Source organism: Leptopilina boulardi, unplaced genomic scaffold (assembly GCF_019393585.1).
Source record: "Leptopilina boulardi isolate dan_hultmark-lab unplaced genomic scaffold, ZJU_Lbou_2.1 LbouV2_332, whole genome shotgun sequence".
Taxonomy (NCBI): Eukaryota; Metazoa; Arthropoda; class Insecta; order Hymenoptera; family Figitidae; genus Leptopilina; species Leptopilina boulardi.
In genome coordinates this window covers 1,198,635-1,221,294 of record NW_026137899.1, presented here as the reverse complement: position 1 = coordinate 1,221,294, position 22,660 = coordinate 1,198,635, and the positions used below count along the sequence as shown (strand labels likewise).

The following is a 22,660-nucleotide window of genomic DNA, read 5'->3' as shown; positions in this document are numbered from 1 at the left end:
AATCCTCAAGATTCAGTTCAACAATCGAGTTTGAGTAAAGTGGACAGCTTACCGTAATCTTGAGGTCACGAGGGTCGCAAGTATCGTACTGTCGACTGAAACGCAAAACCGTATGCGTTTTATTCTCATAGCCCAGCTGGAGATTATAATCCTGACTCGAATCCATTTGCGGATCTCTAGTAGCGTCCTTGACATGTCGATCCTGTAACAAAATAATATCAAATTAAATCTTAATTTTTATTTAAATTTATTAATTCATTCAATTATTTGAGTAAATCAATTTCAATATACACATTTCAATTATCGAAGAATTTTCGTTTAATTTTTTTCTGATGTAGTTTCAATAAGTTTTTGAACACATAGAAGTTCAATTCGCATGTTAAACATTCTTGAAAAGCCGACATTCGCAAAGCAATTTCGTACATCGAAAGCTTGAAATATTTACGTAAACGACTGTTGCGACAAGATGCAAGTTTCATCGCATGCTTGCGGTAAATATTAGAAATAGTCAGAGAGCTCCCGCTGCGGGTGTACCGCACCGGAATTATTCATTGGCGCTTGGGATCGTGTACTCACTCTCACCCTGCGAGCATAGAGGCGCGTACACAAACACTATATATCACAGCACGACGTCAGGTATTCATTGATAAAATAAGGCGGCTGATTTACACTCCACGGTCACCCATAATCCAACATCTTCATCCATACCTTCTATCTCCCGTCAAATTTCAATCATTTTCCTCCATCTTCATCGTTTTTGAATTTTCATTATTTTATTTCCATTTCTAATTAAATCCTAATTTCCCAGTCAACTAATATCTCCGGTAAATTCATAGAATATAAAGTTGTTCTAAATTTCTCCCAACGTTTAAAATTTCTTAAGATTGCGATGAAGGAAATTTCGCATCCTTTCGAGACACGTTCTTCCATTCGACGCGAGCAGTTGACGAGCGATACCTTTTGCCGACATAATGGCACGTTTTCGATCCCGCAATCAATGTTCTATTGTTGAGTAAACGCAAAGTTGGTGCGCGGGATAAAATGGGCTTGTTAAAAGAAAGAGGAGAAAGAAGAAGGAGAAGAATAAGAAAAAGAAAGGAGCACCTTTTGTCGCGCATGTAACGGTCGCGCCTTTCTCGACACCTGCAGCAATGACTGAAGACATGCCGTCGGTGATGCCTCTAGGCTGTCTACAAGCCTCGATATAGTTAGTTAATCCAAGGTGTCTCGGAACTTTGGTCAAAGACAAGTTTTTGCGGCGAGAATTCCGGCCGCGCTGCCTCGATATAATTACCTCGAAGGGTATGGAAGCGGCGAATGCAACACTCAACGCCTCGCCCAATTCGAAGGCATTGTTTGCTCGTAAATGACTCTTTTTGTTTCCCATTGGTATTTATTAAATTTTAATTTAACAGCATCAAACCTTAACGTGGACTCTCTTGTCAAGTCACGCGCGTTACCATGACGGTTTTGTTCCCTTCTGCACTCGCTTCTGCACATTTCTTATACTCTCCTTCTCCTTTCTTACTTTCGCACCAACAAAAACAATCAAAAATCAATACTCGAAAATCTATAAAATTAATTTTCTAACAAAAACCATAACAGCTGATGGCAAATAGTCTTCTTTGAACCTGTTTAATTATCCCATAACTATTCAATTCACGAAGTAGAACAGGTGGCACGGATGTCAGTTTTTTATCCGTATTACCATATTCCTATCACAGTACACATTGCTAATTATTTCATTTCTTTAATTATTTTTAGTTCCCTTTTTACATTGCTATTCTCCCCTTCATGTTATGATAAAGCAGCCACGGCAATTCAACATTCACGATAAAGACTTTCCCTGCCGTTTGTCACAGACTCGTGGAGATGTGTGATTTGATGTCATCCGTTTTTTACAAAAAAAATGAAAAACAACTTTTTCGCTGAAAATGCACACACAGCAGACATATCTCGAGGTGTGCGACCGGAAGATGCCGTTATGCGACCTGATAAAGTAATAAATAATTTGCAGAAGCGTTCCTCGAGCGACTTGTTCAATTTCCGTTCAGCGTCGGAAGCAGCCAGCGTATTTTTCCCATTCCAGATCGAAAAGTCCGCTTCCACCCATCACCCCCGTTCCCCCTCCTAGTATACATTGTTATCATTTTTTTGCATATATGCGAAATACTTGGTAAAGAATGGTATCCTCAAATGATATATGCCTAAATGAAAAAAGTATCTGAATCATGATTTTGAAACCTAATTTTTGAAACTGATTTTGGGTATTAAGAAAATTAGACCTTAATTCCCTTGTTCTCTCATTTCTACTTTCCTTTTCTTTCTCTACTTATGGATTTACGATCAGGAGGAAATCAACCTCTAATTGGTCAGTTCCATATGAGAATCGTTAGAGAATCAACGCGTTTTTGGAAATTGTGGACGTCTTGAAATTATTTAGTATAAAACAGTTATATTAAATAGATTTTATTTCATTCATTTATTAAGAATTTTATTACATATCAGTAAAATTATTAGTAAAATCTTTAGGAATTAAATTAAAAATTCACTTTCAATATATTTAAATTCCACTAGACTTAAATTCATTACTACAAAAAGTATGCTACTGCATTTAAGAAAATAGTTTTAAGAATATATTCATTCACAGAAATGTAAAAGAAGAAACGTTTTCCTTTTGAATTGTAAAAAAAAATTCTCATGAGTATATTCGCACGTTCTATAAAGCAGGATGTAATTATACTTTGACTGATTATTATATTATGCAATTGCTGATTATACAAGTCGAATGTTTCCTGAATATTTTTGTCGAAAGTATATATATTGAATGTTAATGGATATGCACTTTTTTTTACGTATTTGTTAGAAATTTATGCAAAATAATATTTTATACGTATTTATGCAAATAAATGTTCTGCATTAAAAAAAAGTTGAAGGAAATAATTATATGATTACCTAAGTAATTTTATTAAATTATTGGGGTAGAATATATAATATTTGCCATTAATAGAAATAGATTAATGACAGCATAAGAGAATAATTGAAGTGGCTTTTGTTAGTGAAAGACTGGTATTGGAAAAATTGAAGTTGGTTTCTGTGGCCCATACTCGTTCTATTTAGGGGAGTTTAGTAAAATGGGAAGTCATTCTCTCCCTCTCAATAGCTTTTCCGGTCGATCGACTGACGCGATGGTCGTTTACGAACGATCTAACGGTATAACCATACTCGTTTATATTAATTACGGGAATCCATTGAGGTCCGATAACGTTGCTTCGCCCCAACGGAGGCAAGTTCGATCAAGAGATTCCTGAACGTAACATGCGATACGTTGAACCGGCATCACGCTTCAAGAAACTGGATTCCCGACACTAAGTAGTTAACCCTCTCTTAGCTTTGCTACTGTGCAGCTCTTTATCTTTCTTCTATGTTATTCTCCCCTCTGGAATCGTTCATTATTTTCTCACGTTTGATCCTACAGATAGTTTCTTATACAATTTAATGAAAACGGTAAGAAAGTCGTCTAGTCAATTTCTAATGTAATCCGTCTCATTTCCCTCCTTGAGATGAGGGAAACCTCTCTTAAGTTAAGGAAACGAAAATTTAAATGGTTGAAAAACAATCAGGGAAAAGGTGTTTATTGAGAGATTTACTGTTTCCATTGACAATATAGGTACACATGTCGAGACACAGTCACCATCAGTCGACATTTACCTTGTTTTTTCTTTCACTTCCTTTTTTCTCCTTCTCGTGTCTCGAGTACCAATTCAAACACCAAAAGATACGAGATAACGAGTGGGCCAGTTTTACGAGATCGGTTTATAGTCGCAACAGTCGACAACATTTCTCCACGTCCTTTCTCTTATCGTTCTCAGATTGCTTACTACTGATCTTGTTCTTCATCTGCGAAGCTCCTGGAAGCGATTCCAGCTCATGTTCCTTCGTTACGTACCAAAACCCTCTAGTGTTGACTTTACTAAGGATTCAACTCACGGTTCACTACCGACCCAAGTGTACATTCCGGTGGCTTCGAGTATCTAAGGGTCATTCCCTAATTGCTGCATCCTTACTCAAATGCCAAGATGCTAACGGATAACGCACGTAACACTTATCGCACATATAGGGTGCTTTTCATTTTAAACAAAAACGAATATTAGAATTATAGAAAATCATTTGTCTAAAAATTACTGAAATCTACATTTAATTCAAATTTGAAAGCATTATTTTTATAGAAATTCAATTCATGACTTCTCAGACGGGTATTCTCTCAAGTGTAGTGTCGCGTTTGATTTCTATCCTATTTAAAAAAAAACAAATTGCTAAATGTTCTTAATCTCTTCTCTTTAAATATTATTAATAGTCCAGAATCCGGGTAAACCATTATTATAAGTCATATCCAAGATGGACTTATCTTTAAGACTCTAAAATTATTTGTAAATACTTTAAACCTCTTAAAATAGTTTTTTGTCAAGTTAACGTCTTGAAAATCCCTGTCAATTCTATTTATCAGATTCTCAGAATAATAAAAAAAAGAGAAGGCTTTGTCATTATGAAACGAGGTTCCTTTAAGTGACATCATTTCTGAATATATATCTTATCTTCGAATAAGTTAAAAATAAATACAAGAAGTTTTGATAAATTAAAATTATTCAATTAGTCTAGAGTGGATTTTATTTTTTCCTAACCGGGTATATAATAGATGCGTACCTTGCTTGGAAAGTAAGCACGCACTCAATAACCGACTACATCATGCGATGGAAATCTTGTAGACTTTAAATTGAGGAGCGACTTCTGGGGTGGTCTCGAGAGTACAAACCTTTGTGTATGTGTATGTCAATACGAAGAGTAGAGACAGAATTGAAAGAAGAGAGTACAAATGTACGTATACTACAATACATTGGCAAAAGTTTCAAGCAAAGGCCACTTTCCAAGTGCAATGTCGCTCACTCGCAATTACTTAAGATCGAAGTTTGCACAAAGCTTTTTTCTTGTCCCCTTTGCAATTAGATTGCTAAACCAGAATCATCTTCAACCGGGGTTCATCTTCTGAATCGATATTTTTGTCGATTCAGAAATTTTATTGACAAAAAAAATTCTTTAATTACAAAATTTATTTAACAGTTAAAACTGTTTGATTTGTTTTGATATTTGTTTTCCCCTCTTATATGTTCATTTTAATGAATTACCTGAAAAAAATAAAATTAGGGGATTGGACTAATTCCTTGGTAAGAAATGAGATAAAAGAACCGCGCTCGGTTTTTTTGGATATAGAGGAGATGATATACAAGATCCCTCGATCTGCGGGAGAAAAATTCATTCTTCATCCCGACTTGCGCAATCTTGCGGTTGTTGAGATACACAGTCAAATAGCATTCGCATCTGATAATATTTAAATTAATGATAAACATTTATAAGAGCGTTTTGTTGTACCGAAAACATATTTGGATCATTGTGCTGTCGAGATTATGAATTCAGACCTTGGTCCAGAAGCATTGTCCACTGGTCCTCTCATCTCCATAACGGGTCTCTCTCTCTCTCCCCCTCTCTCTGTTTCGCAGAGATTCCTTATTCTCCTCTTTGGACCGATTTCTCTCCTGTCTCGTTTTTTCTGCAGCGTGCCAGAACTCTCGGTTCAATTCTCAATTGTTTTCTTAACCGTCTTAAATTGTCCAAATAAATGCATTAAGAATGCAAAACGTCAGGAATGAGATCAATTGCAAAACCTTCTTTAATCGTGTCTTTCGAAGAGTGGAGTGATAGCATCTTAAGAAGGATTCATTGGGATGGCAAAAAAGAAGCAAAAGTACAAATGAATCGGCGAACGATGATACGAGAGGGAGACCAGCTTGGCTCGCAGAATATCATTAGATGCAGCAAACAAGATTGAAAAAAAAGAAAATCGTATACCTTACGTTCGAATCTAGATGCCACCTTGGATGTGTCAGTTTGCTGCTCGCTGGTGTGATACGACAGCGGGGTGTCAAAAAAGCGTGAGCTGTAAAAAGTTGGAAATCCGAGAAGCTTCTTCTTGGATTACAAGTCTCGAGATCAGTAGATGCGATAGTACGAGCTCAGTTCTGTCCGATCGTGAAGGGAAATCAAATTGAAGCATGGATGTTTAAAAGGATAATCAAACTCAATCCTGGGAAGAGAGACAACTTCTTTATCCAGCAAAAGATTTATGAAAATACAAATAAATTTTAGTATACCAAATCTAAATAGTTGTCTAATATCGGTGATTGAAAATATCACTATACGCTAGACAAGTAACAACCTCAGATGGCCACACCTTTTCCTGTCTCCCGCATTTTTCGCAATGTATAACCGATACAGCCTGCTTGAAGTTATATTATAATACAGAATATCGCAATCCAAATACGGCGAGACAAAACGACAAATAAAAGTCCAACCTGAAGGACGAGATGTGTTGCCTTGAGTGTAAACATTAGTAGCTGGTTTCACGAGATCCGGTTCAACCATTCGTGAAATCGCGAGAAAGAGGTTCCAAACACCACACACAAAGATGCACCACGATATACGAAAGAAGGGCCAAGGTGACACTTGATATTGGCGAACCAAAGAGCGTCGATTCTTGGCGACAGGATAAGGTCGCCAAAATATGTAGCAGATTAATTATTTAATTAATTATTTTAACTTTAAATGTTTTAATTAAAATGAATAACAAAATAGAATATTATAGTAATAAAGTTCCCACTCTACTTAATTTACTCCTTTGAGTCAATTAATATTGAATTAGTTTATATTTTCCCATATATTATTTAATATATCAAGTAGAGTAAATATAATTATAAAAGTTATACATCAAATAAGATATAATTATAAGTAATTAAAACTAGTAGCTATGAGTTATAAATTTTAAAACAGATAATTATGCGACTGAACGCCTATGATCCGACAGTTTGTAAAATATTGAGAACCTATTAAAATTTTAAACTATAATTAAGAGCGCCTGAAATTGATAATTTGAATAATTATGTATGTTATTTCGAATATCTGAACCTGAGAATTATTTCTAAGACACGTGGAACAAATATAAGCGATATTAGCTGTTCATAAAAGAGGTCTATATAAAGTCCAGTGGCCCCCGTCACTCGTGTGTTTTCTTAGGTGCGCCTAATAATCTGATGATACTCTTCATCTTGACTCTCGGTTTATTTTAAAAGCAACACTCTCGACCAAGATCGTCCATTAAACACGACAAATTTACTGGCTCTAGTGGCGGATAAAACCAACCACCTACGCGAATTTATATACCAAGAATCAGACGTAGCTAAGAAGCGTTTTCATGTCGTTCCGTTCAATTTTTCTCCTCATATAAACATCAGGCATTAAGAAAAATCGTCATTCATCCCGCCCAAGACGTTGGAATGAGATGCATGTCTAAAACGATGAAGAGGGGTGTCTAGTTATTTCCGGCTCAACATTTGCTCGTCATAAATCCTTCAAGTTTATGGGAGCGCTTTCTCTTCAACTTTATTATTTTTATTTTCGCAAGAACTTTGCTATTTTCTACAATATGTTCCTTTAGGGTATATACCTTTTTTGCAAAAATAAGTGAAGGGAAAAGAAAATAATTTCTAATTTTTTAGAACTTTCCATTACAGAAAGAAATTAAAATGAAATGTATTAATTGATGTCGCCTATATGTACAGTTAGTGCCTTGCAGCTACAGAGAGAATGTGTGTCAATCGTTATCGAACGGAAGGGAGTGTTGGTAATATTTGCTTAGTAATTAAGCCGACCCATTAAATCGAGATTAGAAGCATGAGTCGAAAAATGTCCGATAACATTTTTTTTCATTTTTTGCCTCGTGGTATTAGATCTGAGCTGGAAAATTGAGAGCTTTAGCTCTCCGAGGAAATATATATATAGAGAGAGAATCAAAAAGGAGAAAAGCGATATTTTCTTTAGTCTGCAATAACGTAAATATAATCGTGTCGATGCGGGGATTCATATCGGAGGGCGTGTACACGCACGTGCAGAATTTCAAGTCTGGTTCTTTAAGAGGAAAGACAAATAGAAGCGGTTAGGCAGCGATCGATCGAAGAATATAGATTCGTCGTACATCAAGGATTCAAGTTACAGTCAGAATCACCAGATTTCTAAGAAAATATTATAAGACTCTGGTGGAATATAAATTTCCCAAATCTAAAAATTAAAAGATCGATACGATTAAAATTCGTTTTTGCCCCATTATAAGAAAACAAATGCCTTTGTAAAAGATATCGACAAGAAAATAATGACAAGTACTTAATGATAGATTCGCAAACATTTTCTCCGAGATAATAAAAATAAAAACCATTGATCAGAACGGACAACTCATTTACTTGCTCCAGGGAGAAGACTGGAGCAGTTTTATGGTCAAGTTGCAAAAAAGAGAATCACTCTCTTTTTGTATTCTATTCCTTTTGCTCTACAATAATGTAAACTGCAATCTGAGTCAAAGAACTAAATTTAAAAAAAGTGATTTCGAAGGTCTCGTTTACAATTAATACTGTCTTAAAATAGAAACAGCGAGAAATAAAAAAACTGAAAAAAAGTTGAGAAAATGTATCATGTGACAATGAGCAATGTCGAATGTGGTAAACTTGGAGAAGAGTGAGGCGAATAAACCCCAAGAATAATATAAGAAATAAACTATAGAAACGCGAGAACCGCGGCACCACGCTACGTTTACTTCCAAGTCACAGTTCGACGTCTCTTTTCACTTCTTTTCCTTCGAGCTCCATCTTGACTCCCCCGCCTCTCAGTATTTTTATTTTCTTTCTTCCATACTTTTTCCACTCAATCCTTTATTGCAGCTCATTACTGCACGCAGGATGTTTGCCGGCTGCAAAACGATTGTCCCGGGAGAATCTTTTCGAACCGTCCAGGTGCAACCGAGCGCAATGCGTATTCCGAGCAATACATAGTCCACCATTAGCTGCAAAGTATAATTTATGACTGCTCGCTGTCGACCTAGTTCACCCTTGTCGCCAAGCTATACTGTCCACGCTCTTTTGCCAAAAACTGCGACGCTTAATGATACTATTACTTTTCGATGTTTTCATCATTTATTATTTCTAGAAGTGTAAATATAATATACTTCACTTCTTTTGAATTAATTTTAATTAATACTTTTGCATATTTACTTCTTTTAAATTAACTTAAAATCAATTACATAAATTTCCACAATTTTTGGGATGTTGACATAAAAAGTTACTATCACCTACATGTATTTTTTATTTTTATAACTGTCAAAATACACGACTTTTAATTAATAGTGACACGATACCTAATTTTCGAAATTATATATTTTCGTATCGAACTGAACTTTTATCACTGTTCTGTTGTACCTTTCAAAGGTCACTCGGCAACCGGCTTTTCCGCCCCTCTTAGTTTGCTTCTATTTCCCCTTCTTCGCAAATTTTCCCGTCTCCCTCTATTTGGGGTTTCGGCCTTGCGAATTGCTTAGGTCCATAACAGATAAAGACTAACAACTGTTTGTCAAATAAAATAATAATCAATATATCCTTCACTGAAGGGCAGAATCACACGACAGCATAAAAGCAGGCTATAAATACACTGAAGGGCAGAATCTAATAACAGTGAAGTAAATAAAAATCTGCTACTTGTAAAATATTTCAACAAGCAGAACTAGAACTTCACCGCGAAAACAAATTATAACTAAAATTGTATACAACTAGCATTTCAAGTCACAAATCGAATAAAACTAAAAACTGTTGTAAAAACTGTTCTTAAATATTGTCAATTTAGAATTATATTTTTTTAATGAAAAATCCTTTAAGGAAATATAGTTAGCAAAAGGATGGTGAATTCGGAATAATGCATGCTTTAAAAATCGATTAGAATAACACTTTTCGTGATACCATTACTCGTATATTGTATACATTTCCGGTCGTTCTTCGATGCCAAAAAAGGCGTTCATCCATACAGATAGTCTATCGTTGGTGCACCTGCGGCTCGAAATGGTCGCGGACAATTTATTGCCTCTATCAAGAATGTTAGTGAAATTCGCATTTGCGCTTGGAACTGAAAGTACTTGTAGAGTCACGTGGGAATAGCAGAAGTGATAGGTATTAGTACTTGATCGCATGGGTGAATCGTAAAAGTATGTCATTAAACTCTCCACGCTCGTAAAATCGATTACAAATGTAATTAGAACTGGTATAACTGAATAATCGAGAAAAGTTTAAACCCTCGTAACTATTCTGTAATCCTTAGGTTTATCTAGGAAACAAAACTAGATGTCATCAAATAGATGGGTGAATCAATTGCTTCGACGTCTCTATAGGAGAGAATTTTATGGAACATTTCGCCTTGAATTATCGAGGGACGGAATAAAATTAGCGACAAATGTCAGAGTGCCTCCTTGTCCGGTAGAAGGGATAGGTTTAAAATTAAGGTTTCGACTGATCAGCTGTCCCTGGAAAGAAAAGTAAAGCGGCTCGCGCCCAAGATAAAACGACGCCACTGCGAGTTATTTACCCTGTTTAAAGTGAGCAGCCGTCCCATTATACGACGTCGCGCGCACCAAGGAGGAATAAAAGAAGCGGGTCCGAAGATCATTGGCAGAAGCAAGAGTCAAGCGAGCAAAGCTGGAGCAAGCGAGGGGCTATCATTGCATCTTCTCATTATCATAACGAGTTCCTCCCCCTTTGTCCTCGCACGGTTCTCCATCGCCTCCTTCTGTCCTTCGGTCCTTATGCATCATTTCTTGATATAAATTCACGCACACCATCATATGCCAATCCTCCAGGAGAAAGAGAGACGCAACTACCCTTTCGGCTAAAACAGCAGAAGCAGTAACAGCTGGTCCAGAGATGAGAGGGAAAAAGTAGGTTGCCATATAGCGAGAGAAAGAGATTCTCCAGATAGCAAGTACCTTTCCACCTAACTTGCACACCTACTCCCTATTTACCCCTGGAGGCTGCAGCATCGCGTTCATGAATCTCGAGAAATGAGGTATCCCATCGTCCAGTGGTTTGTCGGTCTGCAAAAAACGTGCCGTGAACGCTTTATGCAAGGTAGTAGGTAGCTGGTTGCTCAAATCTTGATACGACCTGATCTCAGTCGTGGATTGTGACTCGCCAAATTTATCGTTCTACCGCGACGACGGTGGTCTAAGGAGGACAGTAGGGACGCTCTCGAAAGTGGACCTGACAAACGTCCAAATATACCTCCAAGAGATGCTTATACATGTCTTCCTGCATGCATGCACTGCAGGTATAATTGCGCCGAAACGAGACAGGACGATCGATCGGTCGATATCGAGCATAGGTCGACTCTCTTACAGTTTTTTTTAACTCTCCTCTTCCTCCATCACTGTTCTCCTCGAGACGAGCATCCATGCAAGACGGTTTTTGTTTTCACTCAAGTAAGAAACCACTCGAGAATTCCAATACAATGAGAGTAGAGTCGTAACTGCAAAATACAGAACCTCGTCTAGAAAGAGAAGCTTCATTTACTAATATATTGCACTCGAGTCAAGTCTCTTCATCAGAATTGTGACTAAGTTTAAAATTCATTCAATGGTAATCGAATTTATCCTGCTGTGGAAAATAACTAATTTTAACTAATAATAGCTAACATTTGTTTTCATCGATATTTTTAGTTATTTCTTTTGAAACAAATTGAAAGTATTTTATAATTAAAAAATTGTTCAAAACTATAGTTGTGCAATCCTTTATCTTCTTGGAAGAAGAAAAGTCTCTATCTGTTTCGAGACAGCAGGTACGACTAATTCTCGTATACACTAGAGTTTCGAGAGTGTAAGCGAATTCTCTCCCAGGATTGCATTCTAATCCGGGTTGTTAAAAGCTGGCAGATTAGGTTCTTTGTGTGCCCATCATATATATACTCTGATTTACCGGCAAAATGAAATGAACATCAGACTCCGAGGAAAATTATAAATTACTGAGTTTCTATTTTTAGGTTTTCCGAATATTTAAATTTAAGTTTTTATTGAAAGATAATCTAGTAATTAGTCGATAACTCAGATTATCGAGTAACACCAATATTCTGGAATTAATGTTGTTCATTGATGGCTCGCATTTCACATTTAGTGCATCAAGCTAATCATACATTCGAATGCATATATAACCGTAACATCATATAATGCATAATAACATCGTACGTATATATATATATATATATATATATATATATGATCACAACAGTTGATATTGAAATCAACAAAGACATAGACTACACACAAATTTAATCTCTTCCGATAAATTGAACTAATTCTGCCTACATTCAAATCGCATATTTAACTCATTATCAGTCTTTCTATTATTGCCAATTATCATTTCGAAATTCATAAAATTGGAAAATTAAAATGACTTTTTTAAAATTCCCTGATTTCGGAGACCTATAATTTTTAGAACCTTTTTTAACCGATTTGGATCATATATTACTAACAGAAATAATAGCGTATATATTCTGATACCAGATACCCTGATCAATCCTAAGATCAGAAGGGTTATTTGTCCATAAGGACAGTTTCTTTGTGAATAAATTCTATAGGTCCCTAGTAGAGTTTACGTTCACGTCCTACATATGAGACTTTTGACAGTATCACCGGTACCCATCAGGGTCCCTACCGTGATGGTAGCTGCCAGCCATTTCCATTGGTCGAAAAAAATAAACGCATTGCTTTAAAAGACTGATCTATATTCATTGTAAGAGGTGTGATCCATCACTCGAGTGCCTGAATCTGTATATACACAAGTCTCTATCTAACTATCAATCTACCCACCAGCCTAACTCGACTGCTTCCCTCCTTTATTGTTTACTGACCCGATCAGGTGTTGCGGTCTGCATTTTAATATACAACAAAGTTAATAGAGAAAGCTGGCGATGTGTCATTCAGCATTACAATCCAGCTGCAAGGAAAAAATAAAAGAAACTAAAACCCTTGATTACATTTTAGAGAATGAATTTTTATGAGCATTTTTAAAGATTTCATTTAAGATTAACGAGCTCTCAGGATCTTGATTTAGAAGCTCATTATTTATTCCGGAATCTAAATATTTTATCTCCATTTGACAAATTCATCAGGAACAGTTGTTATATAACGAATGGTTCGAATATTTGTGAATCGCAAATTAATAAATTTTAGAATGTTGTAAAGAAAATTTATCTGATAAAATAAAAATTTTCTTTTGCATGAGTTGGATAAAAAGAAAGAAAAAAAAAGAGCCAGACGAGGTGGTCATTTGCGTTCATCGGTGAATTTCAACGAATGTCAGTACAACAATAAGCGTGCCTTTACAGTACCGGCGCGTTCGTGTACTAACATGGAGCACGCATTTATGCTACACCAAGTATGAGAGTACGATTCGCATTAACATACAACCAAGCCTAACGAGAAGTGGCTCCAACCTCCGTGGGTGGACGTTTGCCATTTACAACACCAACATCCCTTCACCTCGCGGACCCTTCTTTTTCCCTCCTTGTTATATGTCTTCTTATTTTTCTAGATCTCTCTTTCCTTCTCTTTCATGTCGCTTTGTCACCCTTCGCTCTCGTTTGTCCCGATGTCAAGAGCACCCTCCGGCGCCGGCAAGATCACGCGACTGTCCAATGCAAAAGTGCGAGAGAGAATCAGCAAGCACGCTTGCGGAGTCTGCCTTATTTGGTCACGTCCTGCTTTGCCTTTCGAGGTGTGATTTTGTAATGGGATCACGTCGAACATGTCCACCTTCTTGCGAATTACACGCGTATAAGACAGAATCATATTTTCTCTTTAAAAAAAAACGAATTTTTTTCGTATTCTCTTAGAACAGCTATAGTTAAAATTGTTTACAATTTAACGATAGAAAGATAGTTCAAGAAAGCTATGAACGAAAGAGAAAGGAACTGCAATTGACCTAGGAGTAATGGAGGTTTATGGAGATTCTAGAAATCAGCCATAAGTACCATTTACGAGTGAGAGACCATCTGCCTGAATACAATGCTGGTAGTCGCTTGAGCCTCATTTTCATAATCACAAGAACCATGTGAATCGTTTACTGTGCTCGCTCGGTTAGAACAGTATTTTCAAACAGTAAACCAAATCTCACGAGACGTGCATTTATTTCACCACAGATTTGAAAATATATTATTCATGGTTAGTCATATATGTGTTGGTAACGGCATTTACGTTGAATTTCATTTTTGTTGGATAAAATTGCATCCCATAGTGGTGAACCTATCGAAACTTGTTTACACAGTCAGTTTTATTCCGTTTGTGTTCGCGCCATTGACATTTTTAGTCCTCTCTCTTCTGTTGACGATTACAAGAACGACATTGTACCGAAAAACTCGATTGGAACAATTCCTTTTATTTGATGTATTTTTAGCTTACTAGGACGAAAAAATGGACACACTGATAGCTTTCCGCGTCATGTTTCACTTCGCAATATGCGCTAAACATATAATTTATTCGCCAAACATCCAGCAACCGGTTTTTGTATACAACGCCAAGGAGTAATAAGCAGTACAAATTGCATATGCGGCAAATAATAAGAGTCGGGGCTATGGCACCGTTGATCATTACAAAAATAAAATTATTTTTCGATCGAATTTATTTTCGGACTCGAGTGAATAAACTGAGTGAAAAAAATAGAAAAGCTGAGAGGTAAAAGGCTGATGGATACATCCAAACGATGTCTGTTGATAGACACACACTTTTTCTCTATTGTGTTGAACCGCGGGTGCTGAAAGCCACTAAACAAAATGTGAAATGGGAATTTTATTCCACACAAAGTGCATCACACTCTTCTCTCTATCACTTTGCTGCTTAGTGTCTCGTTCGTGTGGTTTCATTTGTCTCATTTTATTTACAAGCGAGAAAAACGTCGAATTATCCACACGTGATTGTATATTTAACCTATAAAAAAAAAACTTTCAGCTTTTTGATGCAAGAAAAACGTTAACAATCTAATTCAAAAATTCTTCTATGACCCCGACTTTTGTTTGTCATTTAAATTTCCAATTTAAAAAAAAGTGTCATAAAAAATTCTTTCTGAAAGAATGTTCCAGACAGTTAAACAAGCAATTTTCAGAAAACGATCTTAGTTGGAGAGTTTTTTCTAGATCACTATAAATGACTAATAGTGAGAAAGTTTTGACGCGAAGACCGGAAGATAATCGTTTAGGGTTAGCGGCATTCTCATAAAGTTGAAAAAAATCAGCTACAATTGAGAGAAAAAAAAGAGAGAGGGAATCGATCGAAAAGAATTGCAATAGTCCAATTCTATTCCTAAGATTATGATCATAATGAAAAAGCTCTTTGTCTCCTTCGGCCATCGGTCTCCCTTTCTCTTGGTATGAGAACGTCTGACGACGGCTGTTGCCTTCTATAAGCCGTAGACTTTGTACCATGAACATAGTGCTCCAACCATCGCATGCATTATGGAACAAGCGAGCAGCGATTCTACTGGAAAAATTGCGGACACGTGAGACGAACGCGATCTATAGCTCTCTCGACTAACTTCAAATACGTTGGTCCGCATAGCCTCTCTAGAAAGATTCCACTTTTGGTCATTCAGCAATAGTTGTCGGTTTTCCTATCAAGATCAAAGGGATCCTTTAAGTTTCAGAGGAAAAAATTGCACTTTCGTCAAAATTCTTTTTGACATGAATTTTTCATGTTTGGGAAAAAAATTACAACCGACTGAAATTTTGCTTCGAAAATGCTTTATAAGAAAGTATTAAAACCATTATTAATTCTCTTTATATTATTACAATTGAGGGGCTGATAGTAAAAATGGTTTAAAATAACATTGGGAGCAAAAGTGGGATATGTGACTTGGGAGCAAAAACGGGTTAAAATGATTCGTGTAATTTATTGATAAATTCATTATATTATCGATTAAAAAATATTAATTATAATAAAATAAGCATTTTTTCCTATTGTTAATATTTTTTAATCGATAATATAATGAATTTATCAATAAATTAAACGAATCATTTTAACCCGTTTTTGCTCCAAAGTCACTTATCCCACTTTTGCTCCCAATGTTATTTTAAACCATTTTTACTATCAGCCCCTCAATTAATTATAATTAAATGAAGGATTAAAATCACCAATTATTATAATTGTTAGAATAATATAAATGTTGACTTACCTGAAGATGAACCTGACCGTTGTTATCAACCCAACCGATGACCATATCAGTGCCAGCACGTCGGTCATCTCTCGTGAATCCTAAACCCACGTAACCGAGTGTTTTCACCTGGACCTCGAAGGTCACATCCCTTTCGCCAGGCGTCCACAAGACAAGAAAATTGTTATCAAGGACAGCGCTGTGCTGCCACTCAAATGCGGCTCCATAATCCGAGCCAAGGATCAGTAAAAGAAAACCGAAAATAAAATACTCCACCAAATTCTTCATTTTCCTCTTGAGTTTCAAACCAGTTCACAGCATCTGCAAAAACAGAAAACGAAAAATTAACTTTTGAAGAAAGACCAAGTTTCTTTTATATAGCCTACAAACCCAGTGCCCAGTAGTTTAACATAAAAGTTTCGACAACCGGTTACGAATTTTACGCTACCGCAAACTACCAGGTTTGTCCCTTTTAATATTTCAAGGGTGTTACAATGACGGTAGGCTTCAATTATCCAGACATTTATTTTTACATTAAAAAAATGAATCAGAAAAACTTGATTATAGGTGAAATTTTCAAGGTATTATTAATATTAAACCCTTAAATATTAACCAAACTTTAACGAAAATTTTACTTTAAAATTAATAAATAATGTTTAAATCATTCATGCTTTTTTGGTCCAGAATTTGTAGGAGAAAAGACAAGCGAATAATTTAATACTCTATAAATTTTCTCCGTTCCAGAATTCAAAATTAAATTAATCAATTCTAGCGTATATTTCGAAAAGTGTATATTTAGTCAGTTGAGCAATTCTACCATTTTACGACCGCTGACAATCTGATAGCAATCGAAATTCAATAAATAGCAACAGCAAGATGACCAATAAATTTCTGTACTGACGTACACCTGTAATCAGTTTTTCAATCCGTTAAAACACAAACATAATCTGAATGTTTGATAACGAAAATTCTTTAACAAAACAGAAAGAGAATTATTAAGAAAATATACTTTTCTTTATACGTGCATGCAAAAACCTCGTTTGGCAACCACTTTCAGCTATCCAAAATAGTCGAATCCCTCACTGTACGCGCGGTCGATGAGCAAAGTATTTTGCTTACCGTTAAGCGGTGGCCAAAACATTTTGCTCATCGTCCGCGCGCACAATGAGGGAGTCGACCATTTTGAATAGCTGCAAGTAGCTGTCAAACGAGGTTATACCTGCACTTATAAAGAAAAATATGGTTCGATACAAGGGGCCAAACGAGCGTATGCTCGTTACACTTGTAATGAGCAAAACGCTCGTTTGGCCCCTTGTATCGAAATATACTAATCTTAATAAGAAGATGTAATTATTTTAAAGAATAACGTTAACTGACTGCTGAGCAATAGGAATCGATTCAATTAACAGTGCGGTGTAATACGCTAGCGAGTTGATGGTATAACAGCTGTCGCGCAACGACTCGAATCGCTGAACCGTGAGGATGAGAAGCTTCGAGAGAGGATATGCTAACCTACTGAAGAGCGAGTGTGATGGAAAATATGAAGGAGTAAGAGAGAGCGGGATAAACTCTCATCATACACAGGAACGAATGTAGGAGTAGCCTAGGTTCACGAACACTATGGACGGGTTTGATTTGCGGCATGTCGTTCAGTCGATTGCTCTCAAATTGCGTCCAGCACACACCAGTGGCATCAACCCGAAATATATGTACCATTGCTGGTCGTTCGCTCGTGCGCATCGCCGCTTCGTCCATTGGTTCATTCTCATCGTTCGAATGTGCTAGATGTTAAATAAATCCTCTATATATATATATATATATATATATATATATACAGTACGTCAAAAACAAAACCCAGTTCCTTTGACGCGTAACGCGACACGCGGGTGCGTGTAAACGTTGCCAGATTCTCATCGTAAATCTCTTATTCAAATTCGTCGAACCAGTAATTGTTATTCAAAAATAATTCAATTCCCGTAGAGACAGGAAATACATCTCCATAAAATGATGTTCACAAGATAGTGATACAATGCTTTTTGTAATCAAAGATTTATTTAAAATAAGTAGATAAAATTAAAAATAATGTACTTTTGTTTTTACATTCTGTTTTTCGTTGTGTTAAATTAACAAAAAAAAAGTACCCGGGCCGGGGAATGAGACCAAAATTTCTTGATGTATTTTGATGCGCTGAACACGAATCTGAAGTCCGTTTAGCTCCATCACGTCAGGATTTTGACATAACCTCAAAAAACATAGCTGATTTTCAATGACAGGAAAAATTTTTTAAATAATGGCAGATTTGCTTGAATCTTGTTACTCGGGGATTTTTGGGGTCGCTGATTACGAACTTAACGTCAGATTTATAAAATTCAAAATGGCGGATCCAATATGGCGACGAACTTTTAAAAAGTAGTTGGATTTTTACGAAAATTGGTATCTAGGGGTTATGGGAGTCGCTGATTACAAATTTATCGCCAGATTATTCAAATTCAAAATGGCGGATCCAATATGGCGGACGAGTTTTTTAAAAATAGTTGAATTTTTATGTAACTTGGCCGATACTGGGGTTCCGAGTCCCTGCATCGTAATACGTTTCCTACGTGTGTCTGCCATGACGGCATCAAAGCCATTATCCAGGGACTTAGACGGATAGCGGACAAACTCCGTTGCCCACCGTCACCGCGTGGAGGTGCCCTGGATGCAGACACATGTAGAAATATAAAGATATTTGACCACCGTACTATATCTGCCATTTTACATTTGAATAATCTGACATTAAATTCGTAATCAGCGACTCCAAAAAAAACCCCATGATACCAATTTTTGTTAAAATCCAACTACTTTTTAAAAATTCGCCCGCCATATTGGATCCGCCATTTTGAATTTTATAAATCTGACGTTAAATTCGTAATCAGCGACCCCAAAAACCCCCGAGTAACAAGATTCAAGCAAATCTGCCATTATTTAAAAAATTTTCCTGTCATTTAAAATCAGCTATGTTTTTTGAGGTTATGTCAAAATCCTGACGTGATGGAGCTAAACGGACTTCAGATTCGTGTTCAGCGCATCAAAATACATCAAGAAATGGTGGTCTCATTCCCCGGTCCGGGTACTTTTTTTTGTGTGGCTGTGTTATTTAACTTTAAAATGTGCGAATGGGAAAATTAAAATCTGAAAAGAAAAAGTTCTTTATTAAACATCTGCCAGCGAGTCATTTAACAGATTACACATCAGTGATCATTAAATGTCATGTCAAAGAAAAGTTCATCAATTGGTTTCCGGTGCTAATAAGTGGCACGCGAAGAAATAAGTAAAGCAACCGTCCAACAACAAAAGGCTTTTAGAATTGCGAGAGAGAAAGAGCTATTAGTTAACTTAAAGTGTCAGGGCATTTGGTAAGATCGCATCCTTATACTCACCGTTAATGGTGTCGGACAAATTTTATGAGCCTGTTAAAAAGATTGTAAACACTGAAATGACATGAGCAACTACTGACAATTAAGCGTGTGAATAACGAAAACATTCTTCGAGTTTCGTATTTGACTGCTATAGAAAATACACTCATCCAAAGTGGATATTAACATATACTTGTGAATTTAATTATTTGGTGTACTTATCACATTTGTTGGATTGATGTCCTCCTGATCTCAGAAAATACTACGATAATGCATGGAAAATCTCACAGAAAGAATAAAAATGAATCCATAAACTTTGTCAGATCAGAGCAGGAAAGTGATGAATTTAGAGAAAAGATTTTGGTAAGAAATGCATCCCTGCAGGTAAAAACGTTGAGGGTCGATAGTGGAGAAGTGTTTGCGAAAACTAATTCTAATTCCAAAACAGTAAAATATAAAATTAATCTTACTAATTGGTATAGTAACTACGTCTTTTTAAGTAGCACAGTTCGTTGTATCGAAAGTGAAAAAGACACATCGTCTTAGAGGTGAGAAGAATACCAATTAATGTCGGAAAGTTGTCCGAGGAACGAAGCATAACCTAATTCAGACTCAAGACTTGGGTATTTTTAAATAGACATCTTATGAAGCCAAGAGGGCGTGACTCTTGAAAAGAAACGATAATGAAAAGCGCACAATGTTATTATAAGCACTAATTATGCACTCGGAATATGAACTAAGGGTTTAAGTGTTTTTACTGTGCAATTATAGCTGCGCTAACACTGTTCGCGGATCGTTTATGACTGTAATTGCCTTTGAAGCTGACAACCTATACTAGAAATACTCTACTTTAGAGAGAGAAAAAGAGAGGCGTCAGGAATATCTCTCCTGATTGGACGGAAACTGTTTTCTCACGGATAATATCTCCTCAATGAAATGTATTACATTTTCAGTAAAATTACTTCATTTACAAAATATATTTACTCATTTTAAAATGAGATTCTAAAAAGAAAATCAATTTTCCATAAGATAAATAAAATAAAATCCTGGAAAGAATGAAAAATATTAACGAAAGACAAAGCGATTGCTCCCTTTGCGACAATTTTTTCAATTTCTTATGTATATACATATATACAGTTGCAAAAGTGCTCGTCGGGGAAAGCTCGTTATTTAAACGCGACGGAGACAAGCGTTACGGACGAGACAAGAGGGAAATTCCAACAAGTCACTGCGGCAGGTTAAAGAAAAATTATACCATTTGTCTTCCACATGTTGAAAGGGTGGAAATTGTCCACCTCCCTGAATATCCCAAAACAAGAATCTCTAACATTTAAAAAATTACAACGAATTTTAATAAAAATACTATTCTCAAAATTCATACTAATTATAAAAAAAAGAATTGGCAAAAAAAAGACAGAAATTTGTCATTTCAATATTGGTAGAAGCGTCGAGTGAGCTGAGGGAGTTGTAAGAAAGATAAATTTGGAAAGTTAAAAGTAGTACGAAAAGCCAAGAAGTAAAAAGAAATCTGAATAAAGAAAATAAATGAAGTAGGCCAAGAGCAAAATCACTTGAAAATAATGTAGCCAAGAAAAAATACAATAATTATAAACTCTCGACTAATAATTTCTTAAAATAAAACTGATAAAATTTGAAATAAATAATAATAAATAGGCTCTAACAGAAATTAAGACCATGGTAACAGCGGTGGGATTTGAATTCATGCCATTTTGAACTTGTTATTTTTAGCATGTAGTAATTTACGATAACACTTTTTTAAATCCTTTTTTTTCGATAGTTCGAACATACGATCAATTGAATACAATACAATCAATCAATACAATACAATCAATTTATATATGAAATCGAGTATGAATTTCACAATCTTACAATTAGCAAGTAGTAATTAGTTATTAGAACCAAGAGAAAATGATCCAAGTTAATATTATCCTTCTAGGAGACATTTTTTCACAACTAAAATATATTCGCAATGAACAATAAGAGTGACAAGAACGGCTTCATCTCCATTGAAAATATTTTTAATCTCTTTTTCGGGCAGGATGATGGATATTCTCTCGAATTGAATTCGCTCTGAAAAGTTTTAAACTCCGCGCGGACTTTTTTTGCGATTTTAACGAGGAGGCAAATCCTTTTTATTTATTTTTTTTTTTTGAAAAAGCTGTCCACTGTCAGGATTGTCTTCACCTTTGAACGCGTTGATCCGGCTTCAACGAGAGCGGACTGCTGCGCGTCTCTCGAGTTTTGTCTTCGGCATTCAATTACGTCGCGCACAGCTAATTATCGCAGGAAAATCAGGAAGTCGAGAGAGGAGACTTGGTTAATTAACGTCGCAACTGGTCAAAAGCTTACAACTTCGTTCCCACGGGCCATGTCCGGTCAGTGAGTCGCGTATATACACTTAGCTTTAATTACATCTCTTTATTAACTCTCCAGGTAAATGAGGAAATAATGGACGCAAAATCGTCTCCTCCTATGTTCATCTCATGTTTATTGAAATACAAGTGTAAGATTTAATGTTACTCAGTGCAAAACAAATATACCATCAAATCAATGTGTTCAATTTAAAAACAAAAAAATCATCACTTTAAATCCGTTAAGTTGAATTTTGAAAAATTGACATCTAAAGCGATAAACTTCATTCAACACTACAAAATTCAAAATTTGTGGTGAGGACAAACCCATATAAACGCAAGTTTGAGTAAGTTCATTTTAGTCAAATTCCTATTTCAAAACAGTTCAATTCAAATTCTCGACTCAATTCTAAGTCAAGTTCAAAATTCAAAAAGTTTAACAACATCTTCTAAACTACTTCTACAAAATTTCAAAAGTTCTACAAGTTCAATTTATTACTTCAAGAGTTCTCTCCAAAATTTTTCAATTTAGAAATTCTTAATTCAATTTAAAGTTTTTAATTCAAATTCAAATATTCATTTCCTTATGAAAAGTATCAATAGAAACTTATATTTAAAATCATTCCTGAGTTATTAGATGAGAATCCAGTCTTAAAAATTAAATTAATACAATAATTATAATTAAATTTTCTCTTTTAATTATTTTTGTATAACACTTCTGTAGAGGACGTTACATTTCATTAAAGATATTATTTATAGAAAACATTGAACAAATCTATAT

The 22,660-nt window shown here is 35.7% G+C and overlaps 1 protein-coding gene across 1 annotated transcript in view; it reads right to left on the bottom strand.

Moving 5' to 3' along the window:
- Nucleotides 1-22,660, bottom strand: part of LOC127285424 (MOXD1 homolog 2) — a 99,178-nt gene that overhangs the window by 24,428 nt on the left and 52,090 nt on the right. The window contains exons 2-3 of the mRNA XM_051311426.1: nucleotides 16,134-16,433; nucleotides 53-202 (exon numbers count right to left, since the gene is read on the bottom strand). Of these exons, the coding sequence (XP_051167383.1) occupies nucleotides 53-202; nucleotides 16,134-16,400 (417 nt within the window). The 5' untranslated portion in view covers nucleotides 16,401-16,433. The remainder of the gene's footprint in view (nucleotides 1-52; nucleotides 203-16,133; nucleotides 16,434-22,660) is intronic.